At 35.5% G+C, this 18,885-nt stretch overlaps 1 protein-coding gene across 5 annotated transcripts in view; it reads right to left on the bottom strand.

Annotated features, from left to right (window-relative positions):
* The window catches only part of ARHGAP32 (Rho GTPase activating protein 32), a 306,642-nt gene that overhangs the window by 34,356 nt on the left and 253,401 nt on the right, over positions 1 to 18,885 (bottom strand). For all 5 annotated transcript variants that reach the window (XM_046015295.1, XM_046015298.1, XM_046015296.1 and 2 more), the window contains 2 exons: positions 5,667 to 5,816; positions 50 to 152 (listed from right to left, as the gene is read on the bottom strand). In XM_046015295.1, the coding sequence (XP_045871251.1) occupies positions 50 to 152; positions 5,667 to 5,816 (253 nt within the window). The remainder of the gene's footprint in view (positions 1 to 49; positions 153 to 5,666; positions 5,817 to 18,885) is intronic.

Here is an 18,885-nt window from a genome sequence, read left to right as displayed (position 1 = left end):
TAATAAATCACATTAGGGATGAAAAAGAAAATGCCAACTGAGGTTTTACCGTAGTCTCTGGATATTAGAGGCAACGCCAGACAGACGATATATTCCATCCACAATGCCATATCTCTCGATGAATGCTGTGCAGCTCTGAAGAACCTGGGGCACTGAAGAGAATTTTTAAAGACATGGATTACACCAGGAGCATCCCATCTCAACAAGTCACCAAAAAATGACAATGTCTTAGTGTTCCCAAGCAAAATAAAATCTGTAAATTAAAATTATAAGGGGCAGAGATTAACCTACTACAAAAAGTGAGGAGGACATATTTACTTATTTTCACATCTAAACTAGACAACTGGTTCCTGAATATCAAGACGGGCTCTCTCCCATTACATTTAGGTAAGTGAAAGAATCTGTGTTATTAGGATAATCTCTCGAAGGTCTTCTGCAGCAGTCTTGTTTAGGTCATGTTACAGCACTAAGATGAACTGTTCTGTACTAAACCATGCCAGACTTAAAAAAAAATATATATATGTAGCTGTTCAGCTGAATTTCATACACAGAAAATGGATATACAAAGTTAATGCTTATTCCAACACTATAATTGCCTAGAACTGCTCCAATTTCTCACTTTGAAAAGTTTCTTCCATCTTTTCATAGCTAATGCTAATTTTAAATGTTATCCAATAAACCAAACACTGACATAAGGCAAAGGTCAAAGCAACTTCAAGTAGAAGGAATCTTTTGATTTCCTGCCTATCCTTACATTAAAATTGCTTTACATCAAATACTATCAGCTCATCAGTAAGTAGAAAGAAAAGAAGGGTACTCTCTCTGGTCACCTCACTGGGTACCTAACACAAATGGACAGCTGTTCAGGGCCTATGATCTAGAAAAGACTGAGGTATAAAATTAAGAATTTTTATAATCATTCAAAACTGTACAGAAGCTGAAATCTGAACTTTGTCTTACAATGCAGAATGATGAATTTACCAGATTTATTAACTATCTTCATTGCAGAGTGTTAGTTAAAATCCCTGGAAAGAAGGTTTGGAGAACATTATTTGGTCTACAGAAAACTACTACACAAGGGATGAAACATTCAGATTGGGAAATGAAGCAATTCAGATATTTCAGTAAGTTCATTTTAACTAATGTATTTTAGTTATCACATATAACACCACTATATTATTATAACAGACTTTGTTTTGGTTCTCCTGCCTTTTGCTGTTCTTCCGGCATTCTATCTTTTAAATTCTGTCAGATCCTACAATTTACATTTAAAATTTATACTCCCTAGCTTTGAAAAAGTTTTTAAATCAACTATACTATTGAACATGTAATATGTGCCAAGCTAAGTTTTTTTACAATGGATGCTCTCATTTAATTCTCACAGAAATTCACAGGAAAAGAAAGCTCTATTATTATCCCCATCATACAGAGAGGAAACTGAATCTTAACAAAGTTTTACCTAAGGGCAAGCAGGAAACAATGGCAGAAATAAGATTCTAATTCAAGCAGTGCAAGGAGGAAGCCGATTTTTAACCATGGCAAAATACTGTCTAAAGTATAAGGCCAGTCACAGTTGCATTTATTTATTGTGACCATATTTCCATATTTCACAGCTCTAGGGCAACTGAAGTCTCATCTCTTGCCATACAAACCAGTCATTTTATAAGTCTCTCAATTTCTTGGTAGAGAAAAAACAATTTCCTCTCCCTGGTCTCTCTTCCTAATATCACCTTCTTATAAAAAATGGTTGGCTGTTGTTGAAAACCTCAGTGCACTGTACCTCTTAAGCAAGCCTTCTGTGAATATCTCCAAGGAAAGGGAGCTGCACTATGTTCTAGGAGCCCAAAGAATGATGTTATTTTGAAATATTATTTGCTTGTTTATCCAACTATTACTCTTTATTTGTCATGCTTTTGAGGAACAGAACCATGTTTCATCTAATTTTGTATATTCAAAATCCAGGAGCATGTCTTAAACAATGTATAAAATTAACAAATGAATTAATTTATAAGTGCCTTTGTGAACCTGACAAAGTTATAGGACCAAGTCAGCAGAGTAGGGAAATCTTAGTTTTCGTGAGAAACTGTACTCATTTTCAACTGTGTGCTTTCTACCTCTACAGATGTTCAAGAAAGGCACTGAGTTTAGGTGGTGGAGATGGAGGGCGGGCAGAGTTGCCAAGTATGTTTTGTGGACTCATTTTGATATTATGAGCAATCTCTATGTCAAACTGATATGTAAAACATAAAATATCTTCATGAACTTGAGTCCTTCTTCTAACACTGTTCCATCAATGATAACCTCAGTGCCTTAGGTTTCTATCCTTACAAACTACAAGTAAAATAAAATGAATTGGAACCTGGAAAATTTCTATCACCTACTTTAGAGCAAATATATTTAGAGACTACTGGGGTAACTAACATAATGACATAAAGATAGGCACACAAAGCTTTAATTTTTTTTCTTAAAAGATACTTCTCATTCTGTATGCTCCAAATTAGCATGCTAACTCACCCTGCTATATAAAGCCCTTCAGAATACAGGGTTTTCTTTTTGTATTATCAGGCTCTCCTAGTATACATTACAGAATCTTCACAAAAATAAGCTACCACCCATTAAAAAGTATAGATTATTTTCTTGGGGCTCTCACAAACATGTGAAATTAAATTCATACCTGCTCATAGTCTCCCAAACAGGTAGGCAAACTTCAAAAATACAGGGAATTGGAAGTCTTTCCCTGATAATATGGCTAAGGTTCTGCAAACATAATACTTCATGGAAAACACCTGAATTGTTTCTTTACATTTTATGTTCCTTAGGTAAAAAGACTGAATGTCCACTAATCACATAATGGGCCTTCATAAATAAAATTACCCAACTGAACAATGCTATTACTTAGAATTCTTAGAGAGACAAATGTGACAGTTATTTTAAATGGGTAGCAAAATGAAAGAGAAAAGCACAAACTTCCATTCTAAAGAAAAGAGTATAGAAACTGACGAACAGTATCAGCAGATAAAAAGAAAAGATTTGATTTCTCTTTTCACTAACATATAAGAAAGCAATATGGGAACCCAACACAGTATTAGAAGACATCCTAGTTAGAAAGACATCCTAGTTAGAAAGGCATCCTATTAGCCATCGTTTCCTTCCAAACCATCTAACAAACCAGGCAAGTGCATAGTAAACAATGGCCCAGTCAAAACACAGCTTGAAGCCTCCAAACTGGTTCTTCCGAAAGATGATAGGACTTTAAGAATTATCCCCACACTCTCCTATAATACAGGTCTGATCCACTTTTATTGAGTATTTATATCATCATGGCAATATAAGCACACGTCGGAGTTGAAACTGATGACCCTTAAGATTAGAATCATGGCTAAAAGAAGTATGTGATTAAGTAGGACACAAACTGGTCTTTGGTTTTTCTTGACAGTTGCAGTTTCATTTCTGCCCTTTTCTCATCCATTCATTCACTCACTCATTCATTCATCAGTTATTTATTAATCCCTTCTATATACCAGATAACCAGTCAGGTTGGTCGCTTCTGGGCCAGGAGTACACTGGTACAGTATTAGCTGTTAGAATGTGCATTATGATTTTTGGTTAGCAAAGTATGATTAGCTAAAGGATTAATTTCAGGGTTATTTGGGCCTTGTCTCTGCCCCCTCCCCCTGTCCCAGTGTGCTCTGATTATAAAATTTCTATATATTTACAGGCACCTGGTTGGCTCAGTCAGTTAAGAGTCTGCCTTCAGCTCGGGTCAGGATCCCAGGGTCCTGGGATGGAGCCCAGTGTCAGGCTCCTTGCTCAGAGGGGAGTCTGCTTCTCCCTCTGCCTCTCCTCCTTACTTGTGTTCTTCTCTAATAAATGAATAAAATCTTTTAAAATTTGTTCTGTATATTTATAGTAGTTTTCTTAAAAAGCCACTTGCTCAAACACAGAAATATGTTCAGGCAACAGAGTTTCCTCACCTTGAGTTTTTAAATTTTTGTATTTTGTACCAACTCTAAGGTTTTTTTTGTTTTGTTTTGTTTTGTTTTGTAGAGAACCAAGCTTTCTACAAAGTTCTTACTTTTTTACAATATCATTTCAAATCTCATTTTAAGGACACTTGGCTTCAAATATGCGCAACAAATAAAACAAGTCCTATAAAAAAATAAATGATACCTGAAAGCTCTTTGCTCCACTAGAATAAAGGTATCGTAGTTAGGGAGTGCATGAACACTGTAGTTATTAAATCTATTATTTTTCAGAAAGAAATGAGATATTGGCATCTGTCTTCTCCTATCATACTAACAATGGAAACACCCCCGAAACTTCTAAGTACAACTAAAACTTGCTGAGTGGATGTGTGAAAGCTAAAGAGCATGGCAGAACAAACGAGAAAACACTCCCTCATATTTATATCACATCCAAGCAAGGCTGAACAAAATTAGATACAAAAGAAATAAAAATGAAAAAGAGATACAAAAGAAAAAAGAAACTAAGATAACAAAAAACATTTAACTCTATAATTAAGGATGCCTAGGTAAATGACATATTATCTATAAAAAGTACTACGTGACAGATATTTTTAAAAAATCAGTTCTTTAGATAACTGTGATATAATCTTTAAGCAACTCAATTATAAACATTATGGTTTGTGGTAGCTGAAATACTGTAAGATCATTCTGAGTTATCCTGGCATTGGAGATCACTTAAAGAATTTTTTTTTAAATGCCTTGTCAGGTTCCTACATGATTTCTTACAACACTTTGTGTGGAAGAAACAAGTCAGTCTTGTCACTTGCTCCCACAGGGTGGTGCTCAAAAGTTTATAAAGCGTTAACAGGATAATCCTCTATAAAGTTAATTATTCATTAGGAATACAATTCAAAGAATGAGTCACTTAGCAAAGCAGTACTCTGAAAGGAGCTTTCATCTTAGAAAAATCTGGTATAAAATCAATTTTATATAGAATAAGGATACTATTTTAAAGACCAAACTAAAACAGAATAAATATAAGGAAGAAGGATTATACACGTTATAAAATTATATCTATCTAGCTATCCATATTTATATCTCCTTTCTCTTCACAACTACGGATATACTATATAAATATACTGTTCTTCCTTGTGCTTATTCTGTTTGCACTTAGACTTTAAAATATTATGTATTATATTTTAACTTTTTCTTTTCTTCCTATCCATTCATCCCCTCCATCCATTTATCCACCCACTGAATTCTTGAATCAGAATTTAATTTACAGAGAAATTTAAATTTTTAGCAACAAAAATTGGGAGACTGGTCTTGGTATTTTATAGTCTCAAACTTTGACTTTTTTCCCAAAATAGAATTTAAACAATTTATAATAAAATGTGAGAGGAAAATTGGCTGAGAAAGTTATCTGGACAGATATAAAAATAAGGAAGTCTAACAGTTCCTTTGCGGGAAAGTCTTACTCATCCTACAGACCATGAGCATCTCTGATGCTAAAGTGCATTTTTAAACCTTCTTTATTCTCAGTTATCTCAGAACTCAAATGATAGATGGAAAGTTCCATACCATGCAGCTGAGCTTAAATGGAATAGATATTGCTTGCGTAATGGGCTTCAAAATGGATTCTAGAGAATTGATATGGAGAGGCTGAAGCTTAAATTATGAGATTATAAATTTTATTTTTACCTTCAAAACCTGAATTCAGAAGGTGCTCCCCCAGGTCACAACCAAACACCCTCTCTTTCAAAATCCCCCGCTGCTTCAGCTTCTGTTTTGTTGGACGAGACTTCATGAATGTGCGTAAGAAAGTAATGAGCTTGCCGTGCTTTTTAGACACTAAAAAATAATAACAAAGAGGGAATACCTTAGTTGTAGCAAGAAGTTACATTTTTATCTACTGTGAAAAAACAACAGAGATCTCAACAGGCTGCCTGCAAAACTATTACAAGAACACGTTATATTCTGCAGGAAAATTTCAGCAGAGGTTTAAGAACAGTTGCTCTATAAATAACATCAGAATTTTATGCCTTCTTCTCACCAACTTATGATTCTACTTGATGAGACTGTCAGCAAATTTAAGTAATATCATCTGTGATCTATAAATTAAGATTGGTAAATCAGCCATCTTCCCAACGCATACCCAAGGACGCTACAGGATTTTGAATGGGACTCGAGTTTTACTCTACTATATTCCTTTGGAATCTTTATAATAGGTAAGACCTAAAATGGTGTAAATGTGGTTTACATTTTGAGTAAATTTCCAAAATATTTTATGTGGTGGTTAGAATTTTTAAAGTTTTTGTTATCTGGAAAAAAAATGAAAAAAGAAACAACTCTCTTTTTCTTGTTTTATAAAGAGGACAATCCCATTAAGATATAGAATACACTTGTCAAACTAACAGATATATAAAACACATATACGATATGAAAAACATCAGATATTCTATTAACATACTTCTATAATATACTAATATGTCACCTTAATTCCTCTTAGATAAAGGCAAGAAATAAGTACATTATTATGCAGTAAAATATACCCACTGATTGATATATTGAGAAAGACAACAGCAAAAAAATTGAATGCAAACAAATCCCCGGAAAAAATTACTTCTGAAAAGTGCAGCCTAAAGGAAAAATTACTCTAAAAGTCAACATATAACAACTAGTACAAGCTCAGAGATTAGTTGTGAGAGAGAAGCCACAATGGCCTCAATCCTCCTACTCACTCTGCCGACGATTACTGGGAGTCTTACTGAATCCTACTACGTAAAGATCCTTGAGTGACCCAAAATCTTAAGTCCCCTGAACTGATGAAGCCTCCTGCAGGAATTCTGCGTATTGAAAGAACATGTGGCCTGGGGAACTCAAAGATGGCCTTTAATGGGTTTTATGGATCAGATCAGCCATTTGCTTTCCATAGCTTTCCATTTTATGAGAAATAATAGTTATAGATATAAGCATCTTTTCTATGAACTGTATGAGGGTGATCAAACATAATGATTTGCCCGTATTTCCTAGAACATGAGATTTCCAGTGTTAAAACCAGGAAATCCTAGGCAAACTGTAACAACATAGTCATCATAGACCCTGCACAGATTAAATAGGGAATTTATTTTTTCTACATTCATTATTTAAAATTTACTTAGAATTGTCAGAATAATTTTGATTCTGTATCTACTGACAAGCCCTGAAACTCTGGGTAAATTACAACCTGTCTTGTATCTAAGACTCCTTGTTGTAAATGTAAACTATGCACTCTCCTGCTAGTGAGACATTTACAGCACACTTGGGTAACTTCAGAAGTATTTCACACATAATATTACTATATTAAAAGTCACTGGATTTGTAGGAGTATTGTACTCCCCTAGCTGAGAGCAGATAATGTGTTAAGCACCTTTGTTAAAGAGTAGCCATCAAACCATTTCTGTTCATTCTCATTTTCTACATAAACTTTAAAATAATTTTGATAAGATTTATTAAAAAGTATAAATGAGTTTGGTTTTTTCAATAACTGAACATTTTTTATATATCAACATTACAGTGATATAATTTGAAGGAATTTTAGTTTCTATAATATTTAGTATTATCATCTGGAAACAGGGTGTGTCACCATTTTTCTAAACTTCTTACCTCTCAGTAAGTTTTCTATTTTTTCTTATGAAAAGATACATTCCACAAAAATCTCTGGTTAGGGGCGCCTGGGTGGCTCAGTGGGTTAAGCTGCTGCCTTCGGCTCAGGTCATGATCTCGGGGTCTTGGGATCGAGTCCCGCATCGGGCTCTCTGCTCGGCAGGGAACCTGCTTCCCTCTCTCTCTCTGCCTGCCTCTCTATCTACTTGTGATCTCTCTGTCAAATAAATAAATAAAATCTTTAAAAAAAAAAAAAAAAATCTCTGGTTAGGAATATTGCTAAATAGTCTGCATTTCTTGCTCCTCTTGTAGAACAGTACTTTTCTTCAATTATGGCTTTAACTGGTAATTACTGGTATACTGAAAAACAATTTCTTTATCTATAGTTCAAATCTGATCATTTACTAAACAACAATTTTAAGAGGATTTTTAGTTGATCCTTTTGGATTTCATGGATATATAATTCCATCAAAGCAAATATGGTAAATCTGTCCTTTTTCTGATAGGAGTAAGTTTTTATTTGTTTCGAATTTTAATAATTGGCCAGATCTTCCAAGACACATGTTAATAGTAGGCATTTGTCCTTTGATGACAAATTTGATGAAAATCTGAGTTGAATCTGACAACTGCATATGATGTGTATGAGAGCATTCTTTTGGTCTCCAATCTTCAAAAATGTTTCATAGGAACAGGAACTGAACTTCAAGTATTATCCATTCAGCAACAAATATGGAAGTGCCTACTATTTCTTAGGAAATGTTCTAAGTCCTCAGATTATAGTGGGAACAACTCGGGCAAGCTCCTTGCTGTCACACAGCTTACTGAGGGGAGAAGACAATGAACAACTAAATAAAAATACCAACACAGCCAGCATTTATTTTATACTTAGGAAGTGCTAGCAACTACACAAGTGTAGTTTTTTTATTTACTGACCATTCCTTTCTCACAGAGCCCTGTAAGGAATCTACTATTATTATCCCCTTTTTCAGATGAGGAAACTAAGGCACAGGCACAGAGTGCTAACTAACAATCAAAGGTCATATAACTAGGATTCGAGATCAGGAGGCCTGGCTCAAAACCCAGACTCTATGTGATACTGCCTAAATGAAGGCAACCAGGTAATTTCAGATTGTTTTTAATGGCTTGTAAGGAAACAGAGTGAAGGAATAATGGCAAGGGGAAAAAAAACTATACTGGTTGGGCTGGTCAGGGTAGGAAGGTAGGAAGAAGTCACATCAGATCTGTAAGGCACCGAGAACAGTGGGAGAGGAAGACAGTGGTATGAAATGAGGTTAAAGAGGTACACAAAGGCCAGGTACTAGAGCCCTTTGTATAGGTCTGGATTGCCAGCAATGAAAACACACTGAACAGTTTAAACATTTTACAAAAATTACTTTGAAAATAACCCAATTTGTGTATTAGAAACTCAAATGTGCATTAACAGGGAACTGGATGAATTAACTATGATCCTGGCTCGATTCCAGGACCCTGATAATCATGACCTGAGCTGAAAGCAGATGCTTAACTGACGGAGCCACCCAGCTGCCCTGTGTTTGGCTTTTTTTTTTTTTTTAAAGGACAATCTCTACCTACTGACATGGAGTAATCTCCAGAACATATTAAGTCAAAAAGGAAGGTAGAGAACATTATGCTTAGTATAAGAAAGGATGGGGAATGCATATATTACACACACATAAATTAACACAAACACATGTATGTGTGCACCTAAGAGTTTATTTTTGCAAAGAGAAACACTAGAAGGATAAAACAGAAATAAAAATGGGTAAAGAAAATGGTTGGAGAAAGTAAAACTGCTCTGACTATACCTTTTTATATAGTTTCATTTTTAAATTATGTTAACATTCCTTCTACATGTTCAAAATAGAATTTAGAACATTAAAAAAGCAAATCCTAATTTTGAAAATAATCTGAAACAATGTATCTAAATACCAACTTGGTAACACTGTCAACAGAGAGCAACTACTTTAAACTACTTGGAAAGAGTAAATTGACCATGCTTAGGGGAATATATTCTAAAACCAAAAAAATTACAAAGTAATATTTAACTTCATTCAACTGTTTTACTATTGGTAATAATATTGGAAGAGTGATTCTGAAGTAATTTTATACATATTGTAGGACAAAACAAATGTATTCATGTTGTTAGGAACCAAGGTTTTCAATGTGAGAGAAAGGAGATTCAATCAGAAAATCAAAGAAATTAAGGAAAAACCCCAGTAATGTTCTTTTGAATTGGAAATGTGAACATGAACTTCACATTAAAATACGTATTTCTCCGAAGCTCTAGTCAATGAAAAGGTTTAGAAACCATAACATTCCAGTTGCAATGAACACCGGTGGTCTCAGGAGTGGGTTGCTAAATATTATTCCTTAATGAAATAAACCAAGACTCCTTGGAGAAATGTCTGTTTGCAAGTTGACAGCAGGGAAAGCACAAGGTGAGATGGGGAAATTCTGTTGTAACAGAAAGCAAGGGAAACACCCAGACCCAGAAGAAGCCGTGCCAAGACGACAGGTGAAAAGATTCCCACTGGCCAGCCTGTGGGACATAATGAAAATCCGAACATCACAACAAATGATGATAACTTATTGTAAAACACCAAATAAATAAAAATTCATGTGTCCACAGTAACACTCCCCAAAAGAAAGGAAGAGAGTGACAATTTTTCAGCACAAACTGAGCTAGAACAGTTTAAAAAAGTTCACAAGTCGTGTGTCATACTGAACTGCGTACCCCGCTGGGAGAGAAAGGAATAGATTTCCTTCACATCAATTCGCAGTATCATATCTGGAACTCTGTGTTAACCAGGAAATACACACATTCATAATTCAGTGATAACTGTATGGAAATAAATTATAATCATGATCTTCCAACCAAACTCTCATACACAATAAAATTCATTAGTCAGAGAGCAGCCTACGTAGAACTGGATTTTCCAGGACACAAGGCAGTTCTGACTCCACTTTTGGTGTGCTAAGTTTGGCTCAAGAACGAGGAAACTTGGCCATCTCTTTCTGTGAGGGTCAAGACTGTTCATGTTAATTTTTCCTAAATAGTGACATAAGACTCAATTAAGTAAGGGCTGTAACAGGAGACAAAATTCGGACCAATGGAGAGTGTCATCACCAACTCTGTGATCCCATTTGGCACGTGAGGCTCCTGGGAATTGTGCCAGCATATGTACAACCTGGCTTCTACTCTGTGTAGCTGGACACCTTGCTTCTGCTACCTTTCCAAAAAAACAAACAAAAAAAAAACAAAACAAAACAAAAAAAACCAAAACAACATTAAAATAAAGTGGGAACTTTATTTATTTATTTATTTATTGACAGAGATCACAAGTAGGCAGAGAGGAAGGCAGAGAGAGATTGGAGAAGCAGGCTTCCTGCTGAGCAGAGAGCCCGATGTGGGACTCGATCCCAGGACCCTGGGATCATGACCTGAGCCAAAGGCAGAGGCTTTTAACCCACGGAGCCACCCAGGCGCCCTAAAGTGGGAACTTTAAATCCAACTTGTAATGAAACTGGGATGGGTGGGTGTGTGGTCTCTACCTACTAATCTATAATCCCAATCTGAGACACCAAAATAACCAATGTTGATAAATATGACTAGACATACAGTCTTAAATGACTTCTAAGTCTTCAAAGTAAGATTAAACTATGTTCTATACAGTTTTAGTGTTGTCATTATTGTTGTTCATCTAACGCATTCTAGTCCACTGTGGTAGAGACAGTTGTGGTAAAAGGCTCTGGCGTCCATAACCGAATAATGAGTTATCCGTCTAGATGGATAAATTTCATTGTATTGGGAATTTAATAAAAATATTCAATTTAGTTATACTCAAAGACCTAACAATACTCCCAAATACAAATGTCTCTTCGTATTAATTTCTTCTTTATATTTTCTTCCCATTTCTTAGATAGTAATATGGCCGGAAAAAGCTTACTGTGGACACTGACAGTGTCCCCACCCACTGCTTTATAACAAACCAGAAAACTAAGTTAGTAAATCTACCTTTTGAGGAAGAGAAGTATGGGATACTGTCAGTTACATCAGAAGACTTCATTGAGGAAGCCAGAGTGGAGATTTGGCTTTAGACAGTTAAGAGCTTATAAACCCGTTTCAACAAAGGAAACTTGGACACCACAATAAGGGTGTTAGGGTTAAGGTCCACCAAACATGCTGGATTACAGAAACGAAAATGGTGAACAACAGCATTTCAACAGATAAACTAGATCAAAAGTAAAACACAAACAATATTTAGACAAAAGCAAATCATGCCTGTTTAAATTCAAATTCCCTATTCTGGAGTTGAAATGCAACATGGGCCACAATGCTAACTTCTTCCATGTTCCTCACACACGATAGATTTTTACATCTGGGGTCTTTTTTTTAAACCACAGAAAAACCCAACTAGACCAGTCTTTCCAGTAGTTAAAAGCTTTAGCAGTATGACACACAACATAGTATCTCCAAGGTAGATCTTTATGATACCATTAACCAGTTTACAGGGTACACTAAAAGCATACAGTTCAGTAGGCCATAGTGAACCTTGACATGGAGACATGCGGCACCAGGTGTTGCTAATTACACAGCATAATTTTGCTCTAGCAAAACCAAAGAATCCTTACTTTCTCAATATTTCACTGAAACCAGACTTCTCTAAACTGGGTGGGTCTCAGAAATCTTCTAGACTGATTTGAACGTGGGGCTTAGATTAATTTCTCAGGAAATTAAATTGCAAGATATTTGTGCCAGATAAGGACCTCAGCATTAGGTTTATTTGATCCTAAGCACAGAGTTCTAAGATCAGTAATAAATTCATAAAGTTAAGCAGATGAATGAAAGAGTAAAGGTGGGACGCATAATACCTAAGGAGGTTATTGTTATCGAACCTAAGGTACAATAAAGTATGAGAATAATGTTTAGCGTGTCCAGTGGATTTTCACGATTGTGCACAATATCCTTTTTTGCCTGAAGTTTTTAAACACATATTCGATGCCATTTGGTGGAAATTTAATGGGGGAACAGAACTACAGGTAACTGGACTACATGATATTTAAGGATCTTGTAACCTCCCAAGCTATGTCTCTAGTGCAAACTTTGAAACATTTTGTTAAATAAATATGAAAATATTTGAGTTTAAAAACAAAATTCCATAAACTTGCTCTTAGTTAAGGCTAAACAGTATATCTAGTCATACCAATAAGCATGAAGAAAGGATTTTCCTCTAAGCAATGTCAAACTGACTTTCTCACATGGACTAGTAAGTTCTAAAGTTTTGCTCTTCAAAGGAGTATCCTAAAAATGAATTTTCAGAGAAAAAAAGATAAAACTTTTTTTTTAATCTTTTTAAAAAAGACTTTATTTATTTATTTATTTGATAGAGAGAGAGAGAGAGCACAGGCAGGGGGAGCAGCAGGCTGAGCGAGAAGCAGACTCCCCACTGAGCAGGGAGCCCGAAGCAGGGCTCGATCCTAGAACCCTGGGAACATGACCTGAGCCAAAGGCAATGCTTAACCGACTGAGCCACCCAAGCTCCAGCCAAAAAAAAAAAAAAACTGTTGAGGGGGTGGGGGAAAAAAGCCTATTGTAGTACATGCTTATTTTTAAAAAACTACTATTTTAAAAAACTACTATTTAGAAGCCTACTGGCCTAAAACTTGCTTAGACTGTTTTCAGGCCAAACTGATTGGAAAACATGACCAGAAGACTAGGCCTGGGTTAGGAGGTCCTGGGTAATCAAAAACTAAGGAACTATTAGTAGTAGTAGAGCCCTGTGTAGGTATGCTTACTTTAAAAAATATTTTGATTATATGGAAAAGTTTAAGAGAATTATATGACAATATCAATGTACACATCATCTAGCTTTTCAATCTTAACATTTAGCCATATATTTCCTCAGATTTATTTTTCCTTTATTTAAATTAAAAAAAAAAAACTAAGCACTACAAATACAGAACAAGGTTGTCTTCTCCGATCCCATACTCATACAGAGAGAACCTTTATCAGGAATTCAGTGTTATTACCACATATGCTTTTTTGTGTGTGTTTTTTTTTTAAATTTTAGAGAGCTTCATTGAGGTACAGTTGACATACGATAAACTGTAAGTTTAAAATATATAATTCAATACGTCTTGACATGCACACATACCTTTGAAACCACCACCACAATCCAAATAATGAAGAGACCTATCTTAGTATAGATTTCTATAATTGCTTTCTATTTGTCTGCTTTTCTAGCTTGCCATTCAGGGGAGCACTATAAAACTGCCCTTTTTATTACTATGTACTGGCTAACTGATGACATAAGTTTTTATACTTTACACATGTATGTAACCATAAAGAATATATCCTATCATTTTAAATGTTTTTAAAATAGGCAGAAATGGAATCATACTATAGTAAACCTTCTCCCAAACTATGTATTTTCAAAATATATAATTGTGATTCAGTATATTCATTTTAACTACATTACAGGATTCCCTCATAAGTATATACCACCCTCAGATTTCTCTTCTCCTACTGACTGTCATTGAGGGAGTGCCTAAGTTTTTGTTATTACCACTGATATTGCATTGAGCAACTCTTAAGTGTTTTCCCTGGACAAATATGGGAGAACTTCTCACTCAAGTTCAGATGTGAGGTTGTTGGATTGTAGAGTATATTATTTTTTTTTAAAGATTTTATTCATTTATTTGACAGAGAGAGAGATCACAAGTAGGCAGAGAGGCAGGCAGAGAGAGAGGAGGAAGCAGGCTCCCCGCGGAGCAGAGAGCCCGATGCGGGGCTGGATCCCAGGACCCTGAGATCATGACCCGAGCAGAAGGTAGCGGCTTAATCCACTGAGCCACCCAGGCGCCCCTAGAGTATATAATTTTTCAACCATATTTCAACTTTGCTAAAATATTCTCTAAAATGATTGATCAATGTATACTCTCATAGGATGAATTTTTGGGTTTCCAGTCTTCATTTCATTATCCAATACCAAACTGATTAGTATGAAATTTTTTTTTCCCACTTTCGTATGCATTTCTATACTTGACAATCAGGTTAAGCAATATTTCATACGTTTATTAGCCATTCAGTTTTCCTCTTCAGTGAAATAACAGTTCATACCCTTTGCCTACTTTACTGTTTGACGTCTTCTTCTTACTGATGAAAAAGAATTCTTCATATAATCTAGAAATGAATCCTTTGTTAATTATTCATGTTACAAATATCTTCTCCCAGTCTGTGACTTATCTTTTATTGCACAGATTTTAAAATGACTTTAATATGGTTTCCATGCTTTAAGATAGCTTTCCAGTAAGGAAATGTGAAAGGTCAAAAACATGTCCTATTTCCTCTAAATCTTTTTCACTTTTTTTTTTTTTTTAATTTCTGTATGATTAGAATGGGGTTGAGATATAATCGTATTTTTTCCCCCTTCTTCATAACCAGTAATTTCATCACCTTCTACGGAATACTCACTTTTGACCCCTAATTTTTAAGATTGATTCTTAAATGAAAGATGTGTGGTGCCTGGGTGCCTCAATCGTTAAGTGTCTGCCTTTGGGAAAGGTCACTATCCCCCAGAGTCCTGGGATCCAGCCCCGCATCTCACCGGGCTCCCTGCTCAGCAGGAAGCCTGCTTCTCTCTCTCTCACTCCCCCTGCTTGTGTTTCCTCTCTTGCCCTGTCTCTCTCTGCCGAATAAACAAATAAATTTTTTTACAGAAAAAAAAAAAAAGAAAGATGTGTACAGTGTGCGAGGGGTCTGTTTCTGAGTTCTCTCAATCCTGTCAGTCTCTTTCCCTCCATTTGTACCTCAATTTCTTAAGTTCTTACACTTTATAAGTCTTAATATCTAGAACGAGAGGCCCCTCTACTTATTATTTAAAATTGCCTTTATATTTTTAGCCTTTTACTTTTTTCATATGAATCTTAGAATCAGCCTGCCAAGTTAAAGGAGGAAAAAAATTGGGGGAGAATCTGATTAAAGCTGCATTGAATTATAGATTATTCTGGATGAAAACCAGCTTATAACATTGAGCCTTCCTGTCCACAAACACAATAAATCTCTTCACTTATTTAAGATTGATTTTTCACACCCTTCAGTAAATTTTTCTAATCTTTCCCCATAAAGGTCTTATGAACTTTTGTTATAGCTATTCTCAGGAACTTTATGGTTTTTGCTGCTAATGGAAATGGTACTATTTTCTAAATTTTATTTTCTAATTGTCACTAGTATATAAAAACACAATTACCGTGCTGTGAAGGGCCACTGATCCCTTCCAGTTGTTCCCCTGAGAAGTATGTAACTTTCAGTCCTTCATTTTCCTCATCTAGGAAAAACTTAAAAATCTACCTAACAGAATTGTGATGCTATGAGGATTAGATAAGAGTATAAGACACTTGGTACTAGACAGAAAAAATTCAATACTCATTTTGGATGCTATTTTGGTCAGCAAATAGTTTTCGTTTAGGAACCATGCTCAGTTCTGTTCTTCTAATAATCTGACTGCAGATTCTTCTGGATTTGTAGACAATCATCAGCAAAGACTTGTTGATTTACTTCTTCCTTTCCAATCCTTTAACTTCTTATTTAATATCACTGAATTTCCAATGAACAATTATCTTATTCTTGATTTATATAGGTTGTTTCTTAAGTCTCACCATTATGAATAAAATTTTCTTGGGGTTTTTGGATGGAGAGCTTAACTATATTCAAGAAATTCCCTATGCTTAATTGCCAAGATAAATAAAATGAACTGTTGACCTTTATCACATAATTTCTTTGCATCTCTTAAGAAGATCATTTAATTTGTCTTGTTTAAGCTTTGAGTGTTGCAAACTAAATTTACACCCACTTTTAAAAGTCTTGCTTTTAGGGACACCTGGGTGGCTCAGTCATTAAGCATCTGCCTTTGGCCCAGGTCATGATCCCAGGGTCCTGGGATCAAGCCCCGTATCAGGCTCCCTGCTCAGCAGGAAGTCTGGTTCTCCTCTCACCCCCCCCTCTTGTGTTCCCTCTCTCAGTGCCTCTCTGTCAAATAAATAAATAACAAATCTTTAAAAAAAATAAAAACATCTTGGTTTTATACTTTATACTTCTATGATAAGTTCCCTTTACTCCTACTACCCTTGTATCCTTTTTTTTTCCTTCCATTTTATTTATTTTTTCAGCATAACAGTATTCATTGTTTTTGCACAACACCCAGTGCTCCATGCAAAACGTGCCCTATTACCCACCACCTGTTCCCCAACCTCCCACCCCTGACCCTTCAAAACCCTCAGGTTGTTTTTCAGAGTCTATAGTCTCTTATGGTTCACCTCCCCTTCCAAATTTTTTTTTTAGAAAGACTACCCTTGTATCCTTTGCACGGATGTAAATGAGTGCAAGAGACTTGAGAAGGAAACAGTAAGTAAAAAAAAATAATGTCTCAAGCCAAAGTTCATCTTAAAAACTGTAATAAACAAGGGAGTACTGTAAACATATTAGAAGTGACTTTCAATAAAGGAACAGAAACAAAATAATTCTATACAGTACAAGTATAGACAAATAATTCCAAAATTACTGATGCCTTAAATAGCAGCAAAAAATATGGCATAGATTTAAGATTTGCAGTCTTAAGACCTGAAGTGAACTGTGTTACTTAGTATTTTCACATTTATTAATAGGGATATTGACAAGAGATACAAAAATTAACTTATTTTTAGTACGTACTGTCATATGCCCTGAAAGGATCTTTGGGCAACTGAGAAACATAGCTTTGGAACCAGTGTTGTAAACACTCATGCCAGAGAAAATCTAATATAATTCTTATTTACTTTATAGCTCTGAGGATCAATTGAATTAGTCCAAACTAACCAACAAAGCTTTTATTTGAAATTAAATGAACTCAGAAATTAAGCTGTGATTCACTAGAATAATAATTCTACAAACCTTTTTTTTTCCCATTTTATTTATTTTTTCAGCGTAACAGTATTCATTCTTTTTGCACAACACCCAGTGCTCCATGCAAAACGTGCCCTCCCCTTACCCACCACCTGTTCCCCCAACCTCCCACCCCTGACCCTTCAAAACCTCAGGTTGTTTTTCAGAGTCCATAGTCTCTTATGGTTCGCCTCCCCTTCCAAATTTTTTTTTTTTTAATAAACATATAATGTATTTTTATCCCCAGGGGTACAGGTCTGTGAATCGCCAGGTTTACACACTTCACAGCACTCACGATAGCACTTACCCTCCCCAATGTCCATAGCCCCCTCCCCCCTCCCAATCCCACCTCCCCCCAGCAACCCCCAGTTTGTTTTGTGAGATTAAGAGTCACTTATGGTTTGTCTCTCTCCCAATCCCATCTTGTTTCATTTATTCTTCTCCTATCCCCCTACCCCCCCAAGTTGCTTCTCCATGTCCTCATATCAGGGAGATCATATGAAAGGTTCTACAAACCTTTTAAAGAAAAATTTCTAGACAGTTAAGATTCTAACGTGACTCAAATATAAGTCACAAAATAAACTGAACCCAAATCACTTCTACAGAATGTCTGTAACTTTTCCTTTTGCATAATATAAAAGAATTTTAACATATATAAAGCTTTTAGGATGAATGACATAAAGGAAGTTCTTTAAGTCAGTAAGTGAAAATACACATAAATAACTCTAATGATGTTTTTTTTTGATCTTACAAAAAACACCTTCCAAATCAGAGTAAAGGAGCTTCTTGCACACCAAACTGAAGAGTAACTTTTTACTTGATGGAATAAGGATATGTCCAAGAAATTCTGTCACTGACTCTATTTTTATCTCTCAAAATCTTCTGGTCTATCTTGTGTTAGATCTCCCTCAACCTGTATCCACCCATGGCCCAATGTTGCAAAACAAAAATTGAATCCTAAACCCCCCCCAAAAAAAAATTGAAGGAAAATTTAGAAATAGTAATATCCATGTTCAGTAATATCATAAAAATAATTATAGTATAGCTAATATTTACTGAGTGTTTACTCTATCTAAACTCAGTCCATATTAGCATCACATGACTAATCATTTGATGATTAACATCAAATGACTTAAACTCAAAATATAACCCAGTTATCTGATCACTAGAATTTTCTTCTAAAAAGTCATAAGAACCGGGGCATCTGGGTGGCTCAGTTGGTTAAGCATCTGCCTTCAGCTCAGGTCATGATCCCAGGGTCTTGGGTTCAAGCCCCGCATAGGCTCCCTTCTCAGCAGGGAGTCTGCTTCTCCCTTTCCCTCTGTCCCCAGCTCA

Source organism: Meles meles, chromosome 8 (genome assembly GCF_922984935.1).
Source record: "Meles meles chromosome 8, mMelMel3.1 paternal haplotype, whole genome shotgun sequence".
In the NCBI taxonomy this organism is placed as follows: Eukaryota; Metazoa; Chordata; class Mammalia; order Carnivora; family Mustelidae; genus Meles; species Meles meles.
Note: the sequence above shows the minus strand (reverse complement) of the source record. Positions and strands in the feature narration are given on the sequence as shown.